The following is a 20,933-nucleotide window of genomic DNA, read 5'->3' on the forward strand; positions in this document are numbered from 1 at the left end:
TCATAGTGTACTGCCACACACACACAACACTCCCGGCCAATCACAGATGGCTTGCCATCACTTCTCGAGACTGCCTGCTTGTTTAAAACATCCTGCATTCATTTCTATCCACCACCATCCTGCATATGATACAGTTAAAAAACTACCAATAACATTGTAATCTTGGCACCCAGAATCAAATCTCATGTGTTGTGCTATTATTTGTCAGAAGGTGGCTAATAACATTGTGATGGTGACAGCGATAACGTTGATTTATTTTTTCAAATTTTACTTTTTATTTTCCATAAAAACACTCTCTAATGTACTTGAATGCAAGGTCTGAGCAACCTCCCCCCAAAATGACAAACAGTGCATTCAGAATGTATTCAAACTGTACCTGTTGACTTATTCCACATTTTATTGTGTTACAGCCTGAATTCAAAATTGATTAAATATATATTTTTCTCACCCATCTACACACCAATAACCCATAATTATTATTAAAACAATTCTTCATGGTCTGTAAAGTTGTTGTTGATTGTTGCTACACAGCCATTTTCAAGTGTTGCCATAGATTTTCAAGCTAATTTAAGTGAAAATAGTCATTAGGCCACTAATGTCATCTTGGTAAGCAACTCTGGTGTATATTTGGCCTTGTGTTTTAGGTTAATGTCCTGCTGAAAGGTGAATTTGTCTCACATTGTCTGTTGGAACCGGGTGTCCTCTAAGATTTTAGCTATTCTAAGCTCTATTCCATCTATTTTAATTCTAACCCCCCCCTACTCCTTGCAGATTACAAGCATACCCATAACATGATGCAGCTACCACCATGCTTGAAAATATGAAGACTGGTACACAGTGGATTATGTGGGATTTACCCCAAATATAACACTTTGTATTCAGGTCATAAAGTTAATTTCTTTGCCACATTATTTGCAGTTTTACTTTAGTGCCTTATTGCAAACAGGATGCATGTTTTGCAATATTTTTCTTCTGTACAGGCTTTCTTCTTTTCACTCTGTCATGTAGGTTTGTATTGTGGAGTAACTGCAATGTTGTTGATCCTCAGTTTTCTCCTATCATAGCCATTAAACTCTGTAACTGTTTTAAATTCACCATTGGCCTCGTGATGAAATCACTGAGCAGTTTCCTTACTCTCCGGGAACTAAATTAGGCAGGGCGCCTGTATCTTTGTCGTGACTGGGTGTATTGATACACCATCCAAAGTGTAATTAATAACTTCAACATGCTCAAAGGAATATTCAATGTCTGCTTTTTAATATTTTACCCATCTACCAATAGGTGCCCTTCTTTGCGAGGCATTGGAAAAACCTCCCTGGTCTTTGTGGTTGAATCTGTGTTTGAAATTCACTGCTTGACCGAGGGAACTTATTGTATAGATAGTTGTATATGTGTGGTACAGAGATGAGGGAGTTGTTCATAAATCATATTAAACACTATTATTGTACACAGAGTGAGTCGATGCAACTTATTATGTGAGTTGTTTAGCAAATATTTACCCCTGAACTTATTTAAGCTTGCCATAACAAAGTGGTTGATTACTTATTGACTTGACATTTCAGCTTCTAATTTTTTATTAATTTGTAAAAATGCATAAAAACATAATTCTACTTTAACATTATGCAGTATAGTGTATAGGCGGGTGACACAACATCTCAATTAAATATATTGCAATTCAGGCTGTAACACAACAAAATGTGGAAAAAGTCAAGGGGTGTGTTTACTTTCTGAAGGCGTTGTACGAGACCTTGAGTTTCTTGGCAATTTCTCGCATGGAATAGCCTTCATTTCTCAGAACAAGAATAGACTGACGAGTTTCAGAAGAATGTGCTTTGTTTCTGGCCATTTTGAGCCTGTAATCGAACCCACAAATGCTGATGCTCCAGATACTCAACTAGTCTAAAGAAGAACAGTTTTAATGCATCTTTAACCAGGACAATAGTTTTCAGCTGTGCTAACATACAGTAATTGCAAAAGGGTTTTCTAATGATCAATTAATCTTTTAAAATGATAAACTTGGATTAGCTAACACAACGTGCCATTGGAACACAGGCGTGGTGGTTGCTGATAATGGGCCTCTGTAAACCTATGTAGATATTCCTTTAAAAATCAGCCGTTTCCAGCTACAATAGTAATTTACAACATTAACAATGTCTACACTGTATTTCTGCTCAATTTGAAGTTATTTTAATGGACAAAAATGTGCTTTTTTTTCAAAAACAGGGAAATTTCTAAGTGACCCCAAACATTAGAACGGTAGTATATATACATTTTTTACAACGAGTATGAGAGAAAATGTTCTGTTTTAGAGCTCAGAGATTCTTGAAAGACAGGAAATTCTCAGTTTTTTTTCTGCAAATATTTGTCTTAATACTGATCAAATGTGTAATATATATTTTGATAGACCAAAATATCAGCTATCACATCATGTAAAAATATAAAAAATCTTCATAAAATGCAACCTATCGGATTTATGTGAACTCCGTCAGACACAATAAAAGACACTTCATTTTTTTATTATTATTGTCCAACAAGTGTTTAAAGGCCTTGATTATTTAATTCTAACATTAGATTATTCAAATATGTAATACAAATCTCCAACTTGTTTTTGTTTTAATGCCCTGTTAAATGCTCCAAGGCTAATTGTGTTAGCATTTTGGCATGTTTTTCTAGATTTAGATCATAAAACAAGATTTATAAAGCAAATATTTCCCCTTCGGTCTAGCACAGAAAATACTTCAATTGTTTAATTATCCATGCAGAACAGTGATTCAAATATTTTGTCAGAATCTTGACAAAAAAAATATTGACTCAATCAGTGACAAAGTATATTCATTTAAAATGGGGATCCTTTGCTCTGGACAAGGGCATTTCCAGGCATAGAGTCGACATGTAAATTAATAATGTTTCAAGCATTTAAAAAATTCCCCAAAACAAATAATTCCCCAAATGTACATTTTAAAACTCGTGGGCCCCCTTTGCGGGGGCTGCGGGGGTGTGTGCTATGCCAGTGTGTGTTAGGATTACATGGAGCATTATGAATGACACAAGCACGACCTTTCAGATAGATAATGAGGCTGATATACAATTAATGAATCACATCAATTGCTTCAATTTTGGCTTATAAGTGCGCCATAGAGTATATCTTTAAAAATAATACACCTGCCACTTGTTATTAAGTGTTTCAATTGCTGGGTTATTATAATTACATCATTACATCTGTGCAGCCAGAACATGCAAAGTGGTGTGCTTTTAACTCAAGAGATACCCTCGTCCCCTCTGGCCTGAATTCAGCTACTGAACACTGCTACTGAACACTGTTACTGTACACTGATACTGAACACTGCTACTGAACACTGCTACTGAACACTGCTACTGAACACTGATACTGAACACTGCTACTGAACACTGATACTGAACACTGATACTGAACACTGATACTGAACACTGCTACTGAACACAGCTACTGAACACTGCTACTGTACACTGCTACTGAACACTGATACTGAACACTGATACTGAACATAGCTACTGAACACTGATACTGCTACTGAACACTGATACTGAACACTGATACTGAACACTGATACTGAACACTGCTACTGAACACTGATACTGAACACTGATACTGAACACTGATACTGAACACAGCTACTGAACACTGCTACTGAACACAGCTACTGAACACAGCTACTGAACACTGCTACTGAACACAGCTATTGAACACTGCTACTGAACACAGCTATTGAACACTGCTACTGAACACTGCTACTGAACACAGCTACTGAACACTGCTACTGAACACTGCTACTGAACACTGCTACTGAACACAGCTACCGAACACTGCTACTGAACACTGCTACTGAACACAGCTACTGAACACAGCTACTGAACACTGGCTGTACTGATGTGGAAAGCATTTATTTGGACCAAAATAACTTTATGTACACACACACACACACACACACACACACACACACACACACACACACACACACACACACACACACACACACGCGCGCACGCACGCACACACACCCCCACACACACACACACACACACACACACACACACACACACACACACACACACACACACACACACACACACACACACACACACACACACACACACACACACACACACACACACACACACACACATACACTTTCCCTCTAAATACAAAGGAAGAAAGCAGTTCAGCAGCAGACATTTTGTATAAATACTACAGTACTACAGCTGTCAGTCATGCCACTTTGTGCAATACAATGCATTGTAGTCTAGTGCAGAACTGTGAAGTATCTGGTTTCAGCCCCTCTCTCTACTTTACATATCCTAATCCACCAGGATGCCATACTAGGAGAGGTTAGTGAACCAAGGGTGACACAGGTCAGGTTACACATCTTTACATGGATGTACCTTGTGGCTTAACCTTTTACCAACCGAATGTATAGAATCAATGCATACACTGTGTTGTGAAGGATGCGTGTGTATGCTGGGTACTGTGTCCTTGCTGCTGAGTGTTAATTGCCTTAACAGCCTGCCATGGCCAGAAGGGACTTCTCATATTCAGAGGGTTATCAGAGCATGAGAGAGCAAGGGCCGAGACCGAGCACAAGATTCTCTCACAAGAATCAAAATCAGGAACTGTATTATCCAATGGTTGGTGTTTGAATACAAAGCTCTAACGTTTTATGTAAAGGCCAATTTTGACAAAGGCCAAGGAGATTTAGAAGTGATTTTGAACAGTGAGGTGATTATTGGGACTAACAACGTTTCTCTCTCTCTCTCTGTCTCTCTCTCTCAGAACTTACATGGTCTTTCCTCTTGGTTAGGGGTCTCCTCCACACACTCTGCTGGGAACCATCCCACGTTACCCCTGGCACTGCCCTCCCAGAAACCACCCTCACCTATGGAGAGCACTGAGAGGAGGGAGAGAGAGAGAGAGAGGGGAGGAGGGAAGGAGAGAGAGAGGGAGAGACAGAGGTGAGAGAGAGACAGAGGGGGGAGAGAGAGTATGTGAGGGAGAGAGAGAGAGAGAGAGAGAGAGAGAGAGAGAGAGAGAGAGAGAGAGAGAGAGAGAGAGAGAGAGAGAGAGAGAGAGAGAGAGAGAGAGAGAGAGAGAGAGAGAGAGAGAGAGAGAGAGAGAGAGAAAGAGAGAGGGGAGGAGGGAAAGAGAGAGAGAGGGGAGGAGGGAAGGAGAGAGAGAGGGGAGGAGGGAAGGAGAGAGAGAGAGAGAGAGAGAGAGAGAGAGAGAGAGAGAGAGAGAGAGAGAGAGAGAGAGAGAGAGAGAGAGAGAGAGAGAGAGAGAGAGAGAGAGAAGAAAAATAGACCGTGTAAGACAAAGAGGGACAGTAGTATGTAAGGGAATAATTACTCCTGTACTTTTCCATGCAGACTGACTGTATAAATCATTATGGACCTAAAAAGACCCTAGTTCCACTCCAGCTCCACTTCAGCTCCACTCCAGTACCGTGTCTGTGGTCTCTTCAGTTCCACTTCAGTAGTTTCTGTGGTCTCTTCAGCTCCACTCCAGTAGTGTCTGTGGTCTCTTCAGCTCCATTCCAGTACCGTGTCTGTGGTCTCTTCAGCTCCACTCCAGTACCATGCCTGTGGTCTCTTCAGCTCCACTCCAGTAGTGTCTGTGGTCTCTTCAGCTCCACTCCAGTAGTGTCTGTGGTCTCTTCAGCTCCACTCCAGTACTGTGGTCTCTTCAGCTCCTCTCCAGTACTGTGATCTCTTCAGCTCCACTCCAGTACTGTGATCTCTTCAGCTCCACTCCAGTACTGTGGTCTCTTCAGCTCCACTCCAGTACTGTGATCTCTTCAGCTCCACTCCAGTACTGTGATCTCTTCAGCTCCACTCCAGTACTGTGATCTCTTCAGCTCCACTCCAGTACTGTGGTCTCTTCAGCTCCACTCCAGTACTGTGATCTCTTCAGCTCCACTCCAGTACTGTGGTCTCTTCAGCTCCACTCCAGTACTGTGGTCTCTTCAGCTCCACTCCAGTACTGTGGTCTCTTCAGCTCCACTCCAGTACTGTGGTCTCTTCAGCTCCACTCCAGTACTGTGATCTCTTCAGCTCCACTTCAGCTTACACAACATAAGAGCTAGATAGGTAAATACTATGTAACCTTAGAAAAGGCCCAATTTAATTTTAAAACTGAAAGTACTGAGGAAAAACACATCTGTAAAATATATAGCCTTTTTCCTAAGAAATATAGCTACTACTCAAGATAGAAATAACCAGAGTAAATAAACTGCACTGCAGTCGTTTGAATACAAATGTTGCTTATTACAGCTCACCCATTAGGAAAACACGCAATGTCCTAGCAGATGACTGCTTCACTTCTGAATAACATCCCTCTGTGGCTACAAAAGCTGTTCCCTCTAATATCTCTTCCCTCCAAGATCCCTCTGAGTGGCTACAAAGACTGTTCCCTCTAATATCTCTTCCCTCCAGCATCCCTCTGAGTGGCTACACAGACTGTTCCCTCTAATATCTCTTCCCTCCAGCATCCCTCTGAGTGGCTACAAAGACTGTTCCCTCTAATATCTCTTCCCTCCAACATCCCTCTGAGTGGCTACACAGACTGTTCCCTCTAATATCTCTTCCCTCCAACATCCCTCTGAGTGGCTACAAAGACTGTTCCCTCTAATATCTCTTCCCTCCAACATCCCTCTGAGTGGCTACACAGACTGTTCCCTCTAATATCTCTTCCCTCCAACATCCCTCTGAGTGGCTACACAGACTGTTCCCTCTAATATCTCTTCCCTCCAACATCCCTCTGAGTGGCTACAAAGACTGTTCCCTCTAATATCTCTTCCCTCCAACATCCCTCTGAGTGGCTACACAGACTGTTCCCTCTAATATCTCTTCCCTCCAGCATCCCTCTGAGTGGCTACAAAGACTGTTCCCTCTAATATCTCTTCCCTCCAACATCCCTCTGAGTGGCTACACAGACTGTTCCCTCTAATATCTCTTCCCTCCAACATTCCTCTGAGTGGCTACAAAGACTGTTCCCTCTAATATCTCTTCCCTCCAACATCCCTCTGAGTGGCTACACAGACTGTTCCCTCTAATATCTCTTCCCTCCAACATCCCTCTGAGTGGCTACACAGACTGTTCCCTCTAATATATCTTCCCTCCAACATCCCTCTGAGTGGCTACACAGACTGTTCCCTCTAATATCTCTTCCCTCCAACATCCCTCTGAGTGGCTACACAGACTGTTCCCTCTAATATATCTTCCCTCCAACATCCCTCTGAGTGGCTACAAAGACTGTTCCCTCTAATATCTCTTCCCTCCAACATCCCTCTGAGTGGCTACAAAGACTGTTCCCTCTAATATATCTTCCCTCCAACATCCCTCTGAGTGGCTACACAGACTGTTCCCTCTAATATCTCTTCCCTCCAACATCCCTCTGAGTGGCTACAAAGACTGTTCCCTCTAATATCTCTTCCCTCCAACATCCCTCTGAGTGGCTACAAAGACTGTTCCCTCTAATATCTCTTCCCTCCAACATCCCTCTGAGTGGCTACAAAGACTGTTCCCTCTAATATCTCTTCCCTCCAACATCCCTCTGAGTGGCTACACAGACTGTTCCCTCTAATATCTCTTCCCTCCAACATCCCTCTGAGTGGCTACACAGACTGTTCCCTCTAATATCTCTTCCCTCCAACATCCCTCTGAGTGGCTACACAGACTGTTCCCTCTAATATATCTTCCCTCCAGAGCTTGGAGTGGAATTAAAAAGGCTCTAGTACTCATTTAAATGGCAAGATCAACTCAAATCAAATTGTATTTGTCACATGTGCCGAATACAACAGGTAGAAAGGTAGACATTACCGTGAACTGCTTACTTACCAACAATGCAGTTCAAGAAATAAGAGTTTAAAAAAAAGATTTACTAAATAACTAAAGTAAAAAATAAAACAAGAGTAACACAATAAAATAATAATAACAAGGCTACAGGGGGTACCGAGTCAATGTGTGGGGTAGTTTGAGGTCATTTGTACATGTAGGTAGGGGTAAAGTTATTATGCATAGATAATAAACAGAGAGTAGCAGCAGTGTAAAAGACATAAATAATCCAGGTGGCCATTTGATTAATTGTTCAGCAGTCTTATGGCTTGGGGATAGAAGCTGTTAAGGAGCCTTTTGGACCTAGACTTGGCACTCCGGTACCGCTTGCCGTGCGGTATCAGAGAGACCTGGGTGACTGGAGTCTTTGACAATTTTTGGGGTCTTACTCTGACAGGTGTAGACTAACAGTGAAATGCTTACATATGGGCCCTTCCCAACATTGCAGAGAGAAACATTATAGAGAGATAATAACATGAGGAATAAATACACAATGAGTAACAATGTTCATATTTCAGAGCAAATATAGAGGGGTACTTAAGCAGAACATGTGACCCAATTCAAGCACTGCTTCCCTCTGGGAAAAAAAACAAAGAGCGGTGGGCGGGATGTTCACCTTTGACCCTGTCGTTCTGGTACAGGGTGATCTCCCCTTCGGCCTGTGGCTGGTAGGACTTAGTCACCACAAAGTGCTTCCCTGCCACAGCACTGTACAGCTTACACTGGGGCCCCTGGCGGTCTGTGCCACCAGTGAACTCTTCCCGACTCTTGTGTGGGCTGGAGGGACAGAGGAGAGGAGAGGAACAGAGAGTGGTGTAAGATGAAGGTTAGTCTGTAGTCACAAAAATATACAGATGACTTCCTGTGGTCACACACACTGGTCCATTAGAAGGAGCACAGTCTTTTGACACAAGGCAGACTTTTGCAGCCTGTGACTCCCCGAAACATTGTACTGTGTGTTTAGAGGGGATATTCAGGACAAACAGGGAAGAGATATGGAACAAACATCTTTTCAGACAACATCTAAATGGTATGGTTATCAGATGGGTATGTACCGTACTCAGTGAGCCACACACCACAGTAGCAGAGGCATGCACCACTGACACAGGATGAAAGAAAGGCTGTGCAATGGCCCCCTCTGTTGGACTGCTGTAAAACTGCCGCTCTACAATATGAGGTCATATCTGAACACTTCCATAATAATGAGAATTATCAACCCTGTGCTGATCTTCAACACAATGTTTATATGTTGCATTTCACACTCAAAGGTCTGACATCCAATAGCAGGGATAAGTGAAATATGTAACAACCGTGACACAGGAACAAATATATATTTACTAAAAAAAAAATACCAATACTGCATAAATGTTTGTAAATCCAGAACACCATCACTTATTACGTTATTGGAAAGTGCTTGTACAGTTCAATTACTATGAGGGTCCACTGGTATAAGGGTACAATCCTTTATAGTGAAGCCTGAGGCAGTGACAAATCTCTCCTCTGTTGGGACAACACACATGCTCCTTCTAGCTAATTAAAGCAGTGAACTCTCTCTGTCCAATGGTTGTGTGAAGTAGCTACACGGTGTGTGTCCCTCCACAGGGGCTTTATTCCCGGCTCTGGCTGTGGTCCAGACCTACTCTCTCATTATCTGTTCTACAACACAACAAGAACAACAGGGAAACTAATTATCCTCAAGCTCTTTACCTCTCTCTGATTTATAGAGAGACATGATACAGGGGAAGAGGGCGTAGATGGAATCATTAGAATGGCTTCTGCACTACAATGAGAGGTTAAGGGCCCCAATTTACGATGATCTTGTCTATTTTGCACAAGAGCCCTGCACAGCAAGACTGTCACAGAAGCATAATGTGTGGACTTAAAGTGCTTAGACTTAAAATTCCTTCAATGTCACTCTGAGGAACAAAGTGTACTAGAAAAAGGTTTATACCGACAATAACAACACGTTTTGAAGCTCCACAGATGACATGGGGTACTCAGATGGAGATGGTGGCGATGGTGTACTGTACACATCTCTCACACAACCAAGGCAACAGCAGCAGCGCAGCGACAACCTGGTGAGTTCACTTCCTGTGATCGGCCCAGGGATGAGCGCTGAGCCTCCTCCCCCAGCCCAGGTACACAGTGTGACTGTGACTAGGTCATGACAGCAAGTCAAATTCCACGTGACTGTTGAGTCACGGTAATATCCTTTTATGCACATGCTTTTGTAGTGCCCAATTTACTAGAGGTGAAAGAAATGCACACCTATTTAGGCGAGGTGCTGGCTAGTGGAGTGGAACACTTAAAAAATGTAAGAAAAGACGGAACACTCTAGGAGCTCAGATGCTAAAATTGTATGTCCAACGTTTCGACAGTGAAGCTGTCTAATCCGGGTATAGTGCCCAATTTGCTAACTACCATCAGGTCCTAATGGCCTTGTACTCAGGGTTCTATAGTCCCTCCATCAGGTCCTGATGGCCTGGTACTCAGGGCTCTATGGTCCCTCCATCAGGTCCTAATGGACTGGTACTCAGGGTTCTATGTTCCCTCCATCAGGTCCTGATGGCCTGGTACTCAGGGCTCTATGGTCCCTCCATCATATCCTGATGGCCTGGTACTCAGGGTTCTATTGTCCCTCCACCAGGTCCTAATGGTCTGGTACTCAGGGCTCTATTGTCCCTCCACAAGGTCCTAATGGTCTGGTACTCAGGGCTCTATTGTCCCTCCACCAGGTCCTAATGGTCTGGTAATTAGGGCTCTATTGTCCCTCCACCAAGTCCTCCACCAAGTCCTAATGGTCTGGTACTCAGGGCTCTAACTACCATCATGTCCTAATGGTCTGGTACTCAGGGCTCTATGGTCCCTCCACCAGGTCCTAATAGTCTGGTACTCAGGGCTCTATTGTCCCACCACCAGGTCATAATGGTCTGGTACTCAGGGCTCTATTGTCCCTCCACAAGGTCCTAATGGTCTGGTACTCAGGGCTCTATTGTCCCTCCACCAGGTCCTAATGGTCTGGTAATTAGGGCTCTATTGTCCCTCCACCAGGTCCTAAAGGTCTGGTACTCAGGGCTCTAATTACCATCAGGTCCTAATGGTCTGGTACTCAGGGCTCTATTGTCCCTCCACCAGGTCCTAATGGTCTGGTCCTCAGGGCTCTAACTACCATCATGTCCTAATGGTCTGGTACTCAGGGCTCTATTGTCCCTCCACCAGGCCCTAATGGTATGGTACTCAGGGCTCTATTGTCCCACCACCAGGTCCTAATGGTCTGGTACTCAGGGCTCTATTGTCCCTCCACCAGGTCCTAATGGTCTGGTACTCAGGGCTCTCTTGTGCCTCCACCAGGTCATAATGGTCTGGTACTCAGGGCTCTATTGTCCCTCCACCAGGTCCTAATGGTCTGGTACTCAGGGCTCTATTGTCCCTCCACCAGGTCCTAATGGTCTGGTACTCAGGGCTCTATTTTCCCTCCAACAGGTCCTAATGGTCTGGTACTCAGGGCTCTAACTACCATCAGGTCCTAATTGTCTGGTACTCAGAGCTCTATTGTTCCTCTAACCACTCTGACATCCAATGCAAATGAAATTGAAAATCACATCAAACACTGATCATCAAAACAGTTCAACAGCAGGTTGAAATAGTGTAAAACATGGTTGTTGTGGATGTTGTATCAAAGCCTAACACAACAAAATGGACAATGCTTTCTAAGGTGATGATCAAAACAGGTTATACACATGTAAAAAAATAACCTGAATAACAATTAGGATTGCACCTTCATACAAGACATAGCCTACCGCATGCATGGCAGAATAACATCAAACAAAACCGATTTAAGATGTTTTAGGTGCATACATGTTCTAGCCTTTGAGTGTGGATTGTATTCTTGTACATACTGGATGGACAGGTGACCAAATGCTACACTCCCAAATGTGTATCCATGAGTCTGGGAGAGAACGTAGAGCCCTAGGCCAGGCTGGTGGATCATTGATTGTGCAGGGCGTCTTACAGTTAGCCTACAATTAGTGAATTTGGATTTGATTTTGAATAACAGGGAATGTTTTATATTTTCATAATTCATTGGGTGACACATTACCTTTAGCTCTAATTTACATCATATCTGACCACCATGCGTTTCCATCTCATCCTCTCTTTCCTCACTTGTCAACGGTCAAGTGAAATATGTTTTGTTGCAAAAACATGTTAGTTTCGATGTTCCCAAACAGATTTGACTTGGTTTCCCAAATGAACCACTGGGTAGGTGCAGGAACAAGGTCGGAGAGCCCATGGCATACAGAGTTTGGGCAGACTATCACCTGTCGGGCAGCGAGTGTATGCTTGATGGGTGTAGTAAAATAAGTGTTATATTTTTTCCTCTGCTCCACTATAAAAACACATGCTCTGATGTAAAAACACATGCTCTGATATAAAAACACATGCTCTGATATAAAAACACATGCTCTGATATAAAAACACATGCTCTGATATAAAAACACATGCTCTGATGTAAAAACACATGCTCTGATATAAAAACACATGCTCTGATATAAAAACACATGCTCTGATATAAAAACACATGCACTGATGTAAAAACACATGCTCTGATATAAAAACACATGCTCTGATATAAAAACACATAAAAAAACACATGCACATGCTCTGATATAAAAACACATGCTCTGATATAAAAACACATGCTCTGATATAAAAACACATGCTCTGATATAAAAACACATGCTCTGATATAAAAACACATGCTCTGATATAAAAACACATGCTCTGATATAAAAACACATGCTCTGATATAAAAACACATGCTCTGATATAAAAACACATGCACTGATATAAAAACACATGCTCTGATATAAAAACACATGCTCTGATATAAAAACACATGCTCTGATATAAAAACACATGCTCTGATGTAAAAACACATGCTCTGATATAAAAACACATGCTCTGATATAAAAACACATGCTCTGATATAAAAACACATGCTCTGATATAAAAACACATGCTCTGATATAAAAACACATGCTCTGATATAAAAACACATGCTCTGATATAAAAACACATGCTCTGATATAAAAACACATGCACTGATGTAAAAACACATGCTCTGATATAAAAACACATGCTCTGATGTAAAAACACATGCTCCGATATAAAAACACATGCTCTGATGTAAAAACACATGCTCTGATGTAAAAACACATGCTCTGATGTAAAAACACATGCTCTGATATAAAAACACATGCTCTGATGTAAAAACACATGCTCTGATATAAAAACACATGCTCTGATATAAAAACACATGCTCTGATATAAAAACACATGCTCCACTATGAAAACACATGCTCCACAATAAAAACACATGCTCCACAATAAAAACACATGCTCCGATATGAAAACACATGCTCCACTATAAAAACACATGCTCCACTATATAAACTCATGCTCCACAATGAAAACACATGCTCCACAATAAAAACACATGCTCCGATATGAAAACACATGCTCCACTATAAAAACACATGCTCCACAATAAAAACACATGCTAAGATATGAAAACACATGCTCTGATATGAAAACACATGCTCTGATATGAAAACACATGCTCCACTATATAAACACATGCTCCACAATAAAAACACATGCTCCACTATATAAACACATGCTCCACAATAAAAACACATGCTCTGATATGAAAACACATGCTCTGATATAACAACACATGCTCCACTATATAAACATATGCTCCCGATATAAAAACCGAAGTAGCCTACAAAACGGACCAGCAGGAAGGCGCGCGGCCTCCATTCGCTATTCAAGTGCAGACAGATGGCTTATATTGTCCCCCCTGCCCCTGTTCCTGCTCATTTGATAATGGGTCAGTCTAAATCAAAAGACAAGATTCAATTGAGAATATCTGATGGATGAAAATATGATCACTTGATGAGAGAACATCTGTGCTGCCTGAGGCAAGAAACAGAACTAAGCTTTTTTCGCAACTTTCTCAAATCATCAATAACCCATATGTTTTGATTTCTAAGACATTTTAAGGTTCATATCATTCACAACTGGAGTTGCCAAATAACTCTAACTCTAGCATATAGGACCTGTTTCAAATGATAACATTTACGGTCAACATAGCCAATACACATGCATACTCGCTCCATAACAGCGAAAATATCCTTTCTATTTTATTCAGCCAAATTTGACTAGACTGCTCAAAAAAATAAAGATCTGAATGAATGATATATTCTTATTAAATACTTTTTTCTTTACATAGTTGAATGTGCTGACAACAAAATCACACAAAAATTATCAATGGATATCAAATTTATCAACCCATGGAGGTCTGGATTTGGAGTCACACTCAAAATTAAAGTGGAAAACCACACTACAGGCTGATCCAACTTTGATTTAATGTCTTCAAAACAAGTCAAAATGAGGCTCAGTAGTGTGTGTGGCCTCCGCGTGCCTGTATGACCTCCCTACAACGCCTGGGCATGCTCCTGATGAGGTGGCGGATGGTCTCCTGAGGGATCTCCTCCCAGACCTGGACTAAAGCATCCGCCAACTCCTGGACAGTCTGTGGTGCAACGTGGCTTTGGTGGATCGAACGAGACATGATGTCCCAGATGTGCTCAATTGGATTCAGGTTTGGGGAACGGGTGGGCCAGTCCATAGCATCAATGCCTTCCTCTTGCAGGAACTGCTGACACACTCCAGCCACATGAGGTCTAGCATTGTCTTGCATTAGGAGGAACCCAGGGCCAACCATACCAGCATATTGTCTCACAAGGGGTCTGAGGATCTCATCTCGGTACCTAATGGTAGTCAGGCTACCTCTGGCGAGCACATGGAGGGCTGTGCGGCCCCCCCAAAGAAATGCCACCCCACACCATGACTGACCCACCGCCAAACCGGTCATGCTGGAGGATGTTGCAGGCAGCAGAACATTCTCCACGGCGTCTCCAGACTCTGTCACGTCTGTCACATGTGCTCAGTGTGAACCTGCTTACATCTGTGAAGATCACAGGGCGCCAGTGGCGAATTTGCCAATCTTGATGTTCTCTGGCAAATGCCAATCGTCCGGCACAGTTTTGGGCTGTAAGCACAACCCCCACCTGTGGACGTCGGGCCCTCATACCACCCTCATGGAGTCTGTTTCTGACCGTTTGAGCAGACACATGCACATTTGTGGCCTGCTGGAGGTCATTTTGCAGGGCTCTGGCAGTGCTCCTCCTGCTCCTCCTTGCACAAAGGCAGAAGTAGCAGTCCTGCTGCTGGGTTGTTGCCCTCCTACGGCCTCCTCCACGTCTCCTGATGTACTGGCCTGTCTCCTGGTAGCGCCTCCATGCTCTGGACACTACGCTGACAGACACAGCAAACATTCTTGCCACAGCTCACATTGATGTGCCATCCTGGATGAGCTGCACTACCTGAGACACTTGTGTGGGTTGTAGACTCCGTCTCATGTTCCCACTAGAGTGAAAGCACCGCCAGCATTCAACAAGTGACCAAAACATCAGCCAGGAAACATAGGAACTGAGAAGTGGTCTGTGGTCACCACCTTCAGAACCACTCCTTTATTGGGGGTGTCTTGCTAATTGCCTATAATTTCCACCTGTTGTCCATCCCATTTGCACAACAGCATGTGAAATTTATTGTCAATCAGTGTTGCTTCCTAAGTGGACAGTTTGATTTCACAGAAGTGTGATTGACTTGGAGTTACATTGTGTTGTTTAAGTGTTCCCTTTATTTTTTTTGAACAGTGTATATTCTTCTTACTATTAAGTCATATAAAGTAAAATAATGGCACAGGACTTACAATAATATTGTGTCATTTAAATGAACAAGCCTACAGCCTATGGCATAGAGCAGTGGTTCCCAAACTTGTCATAGTCCCGTACCCCTGTGTACCTCCTTTATCACCAGGGTCAGCGCACTCTCAAATGTTGTTTTTGTTGCCATCATTGAAAGCCTGCCACACACACACACTATACAATACATTTATTAAACATAAGAATGAGGGTGAGTTTGTCACAACCCACAAAGGCTCATGGGAAGTGACAAAGAGCTCTTACAGGACCAGGGCACAAATAATAAAATAATAATAATCAATCATTTTGCTGTTTATTTAACCATCTTACATATAAAACCTAATTTGTTCATAAAAAATGTGAATAACTCACCACAGGTTAATGAGAAGGGGGTGCTTGAAAGGATGCACATAACTCTGCGGTGTTGGGTTGTATTGGAAAGAGTCTCAGTCTTTTTCCATGCACAGTCTGTGCCTGTATTTAGTTTTCATGCTAGTGAGGGCCGAGAATCCACTCTCACATAGGTACATGGTTGCAAAGGGCATCAGTGTCTTAACAGCACGATTTGCCAAGGCAGGATACTCTGAGCACAGCCCTATCCACAAATCTGTCAGTGGCTTCTGATTAAATAAAATTTTCACAGAACCGCTTTTTGCAATTTCACTTGTTGCCTTGTTCAGATATCGGTTAGTGGACTGGAGGCAGGGCATGAAAGGGATAACAAATCCAGTTGTTTGTGTCATCCGTCTCGGTGGATGCTGCAGTGTACCCAAGTGGTGCAGGTGTAGTACTGCTGGTAGTAGCAGTACTACCAGTAGAGTTGGTATGTGTCTCTATGGAAGCAGAACAACTTGTCGTTGACAGGTGCAGGTGTAGTACTGCTGGTAGTAGCAGTACTTCCAGTAGAGCTGGTATGTGTCTCTATGGAAGCAGAACAACTTGTCGTTGACAGGTGCAGGTGTAGTACTGCTGGTAGTAGCAGTACTACCAGTAGAGTTGGTATGTGTCTCTATGGAAGCAGAACAACTTGTCGTTGACAGGTGCAGGTGTAGTACTGCTGGTAGTAGCAGTACTACCAGTAGAGTTGGTATGTGTCTCTATGGAAGCAGAACAACTTGTCGTTGACAGGTGCAGGTGTAGTACTGCTGGTAGTAGCAGTACTTCCAGTAGAGCTGGTATGTGTCTCTATGGAAGCAGAACAACTTGTCGTTGACAGGTGCAGGTGTAGTACTGCTGGTAGTAGCAGTACTTCCAGTAGAGTTGGTATGTGTCTCTATGGAAGCAGAACAACTTGTCGTTGACAGGTGCAGGTGTAGTACTGCTGGTAGTAGCAGTACTACCAGTAGAGTTGGTATGTGTCTCTATGGAAGCAGAACAACTTGTCGTTGACAGGTGCAGGTGTAGTACTGCTGGTCGTAGCAGTACTACCAGTAGAGCTGGTATGTGTCTCTATGGAAGCAGAACAACTTGTCGTTGACAGGTGCAGGTGTAGTACTGCTGGTAGTAGCAGTACTACCAGTAGAGTTGGTATGTGTCTCTATGGAAGCAGAACAACTTGTCGTTGACAGGTGCAGGTGTAGTACTGCTGGTAGTAGCAGTACTACCAGTAGAGTTGGTATGTGTCTCTATGGAAGCAGAACAACTTGTCGTTGACAGGTGCAGGTGTAGTACTGCTGGTAGTAGCAGTACTTCCAGTAGAGTTGGTATGTGTCTCTATGGAAGCAGAACAACTTGTCGTTGACAGGTGCAGGTGTAGTACTGCTGGTAGTAGCAGTACTACCAGTAGAGTTGGTATGTGTCTCTATGGAAGCAGAACAACTTGTCGTTGACAGGTGCAGGTGTAGTACTGCTGGTCGTAGCAGTACTACCAGTAGAGCTGGTATGTGTCTCTATGGAAGCAGACCAACTTGTCTTTGACAGGTGCAGGTGTGGTACTGCTGGTAGTAGCAGTACTACCAGTAGAGCTGGTATGTGTCTCTATGGACGCAGAACAACTTGTCTTTGACAGGTGCAGGTGTGGTACTGCTGGTCGTAGCAGTACTACCAGTAGAGCTGGTGTCTCTATGGACGCAGAACAACTTGTCTTTGACAGGTGCAGGTGTGGTACTGCTGGTCGTAGCAGTACTACCAGTAGAGCTGGTATGTGTCTCTATGGAAGCAGAACAACTTGTCGTTGACAGGTGCAGGTGTAGTACTGCTGGTCGTAGCAGTACTACCAGTAGAGCTGGTATGTGTCTCTATGGAAGCAGACCAACTTGTCTTTGACAGGTGCAGGTGTGGTACTGCTGGTAGTAGCAGTACTACCAGTAGAGCTGGTATGTGTCTCTATGGACGCAGAACAACTTGTCTTTGACAGGTGCAGGTGTGGTACTGCTGGTCGTAGCAGTACTACCAGTAGAGCTGGTGTCTCTATGGACGCAGGCCAACTTGTCTTTGACAGGTGCAGGTGTAGTACTGCTGGTAGTAGCAGTACTACCAGTAGAGTTGGTATGTGTCTCTATGGAAGCAGAACAACTTGTCTTTGACAGGTGCAGGTGTGGTACTGCTGGTCGTAGCAGTACTACCAGTAGAGCTGGTGTCTCTATGGACGCAGACCAACTTGTCGTTGACAGGTGCAGGTGTGGTACTGCTGGTGGTAGCAGTACTACCAGTAGAGCTGGTGTCTCTATGGACGCAGGCCTTACTTTTTTAACCATTTATCCATTTTGGAGCAAACGGAATGAGCAGCAGCTACGTTTGGCTACATACGGACCGTTAGTGGAATTCCCTTGAGAGAGTAACTGTTAATATGACTGGATGTTCATTATTTGACTAGGTTACCTGTATTTGACATTGTGTTGTTACTTCGCTGAACACTAAATGGTTTAACTTTATTTTTGGCAGTGAAACGAGGCAAGTCAGTCAAGAAAAAAACCTCACCCAAATGTATAGCCCAGTTGGAAAATATAAATGGACTGTTGGAAAATGTGAATAAAATAAATAAATAATAAAAAGTTTTATTTAACAAAAATGTATTTTATTTTTTTAAATGTGAATCACATTTTTATTGCGCGTAGCCCAGTTTGGAAATACCTGGCATAAAGCATGGCCAGATAACTAACATACAGTAGGCCAACTCATATTCTGTTCTTCTGAAATACATTGCAAGTGGGTAAGTAAGTACGTTGTGCAAATGGGTGATATGACGATGTGCTTATTCATAAAATAATATTTTTATAAAGGAAACCTTGATAACAAGATGCCGCCATTAGTGAGAAAAGCAAAAATCGATGTATTTTGTTATTGGAATCTAAATTAATTAGACATTAATCTATTTTGCTATTTGAATCTAAATAAATTAGACATGAATCTATTTTCATTACCATTGCAGAATAAGTTTCTCACCTTTTCATTCTGGGATGCATTCCTGATGTTGTCATACAATAAATGACCATCTCTCATTTAATTGGGTCTAGTACCCTAGTAAATAGATAGGCTATGCATTTACATTTTTGCTGTACACACAAAGAAAAGAGAGTTCCCCAAGGATTGTTTGGGAAGACTGATGGTTAAATATGGAACCATAATGATTCAAAGAACCCTTTGAGCCCTTCTTTGGAGTTCACAAAAGGGTTATTTACTCTTTTAGTGATAATTAAACTAGGAGTGGCCGCTCATTAGAATGTTTTGGGGTGTGGTTTGTTATACTGCATATTACTATGGCCAGTGAAGGTGTGAAAGACGTATGACCTTGTGTCAATTGAGAAGTGGTTCTCAATTCTCTCCTCAGCTGTTCTGGAGCTAGCACACCTGATTCAACTAGTTAATGTCACGCCTTGATCTGTTTCACCTAGTCTCCACCCCCCTCCAGGTGTCGCCCATCTTCACCACTTATCCTCTGGGTATTTATACCTGTGTTTTCTGTCTGTCTGTGCCAGTTCGTCTTGTTTGTTCAAACCTACCAGCATTTTGTCTCAGCTCCTGTTTTTCCCCAGTCTCGCTTTTTCTCATTCTCCTGGTTTTTGACCCTTGCCTGTCCTAACCCTGTACCCACCTACCTGACCACTCTGCCCGTCCCTGACCTGAGCCTGCCTCCCATCCTGTACCTTTGCTCCACCTCTGGATTACCAACCCCTGCCTCCATTGACCTGTCATTTGCCCGCCCCTGTTACAATAAACATTGTTACTTCACTCAGTCCGCATTTGGGTCTTACCTTGATTCCCGATAGTTAATAAACACAATAATAAAACCTATGGAATTTTAACAATATAATATGGCTAACCAATATAAAAAAACATGTATGGTTCTTCAAAAGAATCTACAAAGAACCTTTGAGATTGAGAATGGTTCTGTAAAGAACCTTTCTCCATAAAGGTTCTACAAAGAGCCATAAAGGGTTCTATATAGGGTTATAAACAATAGCGGAACCTTTTTTTGGTGCTATAAACTGTTTTAATGCCTCTTTATAGAACATGAAAGGGTTTTTATAGCACCATACAGGTTACATTTAGATACTTATGAGAATGGTTCTTTATAGAACCTTCAAAAAAAGGTTAAAATAGATCCAAAAAGGGGATCTGCTATGGTTAGTACTATACTACTACTATGTATTTTTGCTTATAAATGCAGCCCCAACAAAGCAGCAGAGACCGAGAAAGTGGGCCAGAGGAGAGGAGAAGAGCAGCCCCACATGCCCTCAGTGGCTGCTGCCTCATTAATAAGCCTCCATAGAGACTCTGTCAAAGTCACAGCCAAAGGCATCCCTAATGCTAACTACCTAGCATAGAATACTCTGCTTCCCTCATGCTAACTACCTAGCATAGCATAATCTGCATCCCTCATGCTAACTACCTAGCATAGCATAATCTGCATCCCTCACACTAACTAACTAGCATAGCATACTCTGCTTCCCTCATGCTAACTACCTAGCATACTGTAGCATCACTGTAGGTACCTAGATGTATAACTGTAAGTAGGTACAAGGTAGCCTACTATGGAAATCACTAGAGTTTATGTCAAAGTCACAGTCAAAGTCATCCCTCATGCTAACTACCTAGCATAACATTGCATAGCATATATCCTCTGCTTTAGCTCCCACTGTGTGTGAAGCACTATAGGTTCTCATCCATCAATACTGGCATTTACATTACATTATGTTTTTATGTATCTACAGCATCAAATATTGAGAGTTTAATCCACCTTACTGTATACGCTACACACTTCATAGGCTATGAATGCATAGGCCTAATCATATCAAA

The 20,933-nt window shown here is 42.6% G+C and overlaps 1 protein-coding gene across 1 annotated transcript in view; it reads right to left on the bottom strand.

Moving 5' to 3' along the window:
- LOC124033248 (SH3 and multiple ankyrin repeat domains protein 2-like) overlaps positions 1 to 20,933 on the bottom strand; it is a 209,048-nt gene that overhangs the window by 102,973 nt on the left and 85,142 nt on the right. The window contains exons 11-12 of the mRNA XM_046345236.1: positions 8,480 to 8,640; positions 4,815 to 4,922 (exon numbers count right to left, since the gene is read on the bottom strand). Of these exons, the coding sequence (XP_046201192.1) occupies positions 4,815 to 4,922; positions 8,480 to 8,640 (269 nt within the window). The remainder of the gene's footprint in view (positions 1 to 4,814; positions 4,923 to 8,479; positions 8,641 to 20,933) is intronic.

The sequence above is a fragment of the Oncorhynchus gorbuscha genome, linkage group LG01, assembly GCF_021184085.1.
Source record: "Oncorhynchus gorbuscha isolate QuinsamMale2020 ecotype Even-year linkage group LG01, OgorEven_v1.0, whole genome shotgun sequence".
In the NCBI taxonomy this organism is placed as follows: domain Eukaryota; kingdom Metazoa; phylum Chordata; class Actinopteri; order Salmoniformes; family Salmonidae; genus Oncorhynchus; species Oncorhynchus gorbuscha.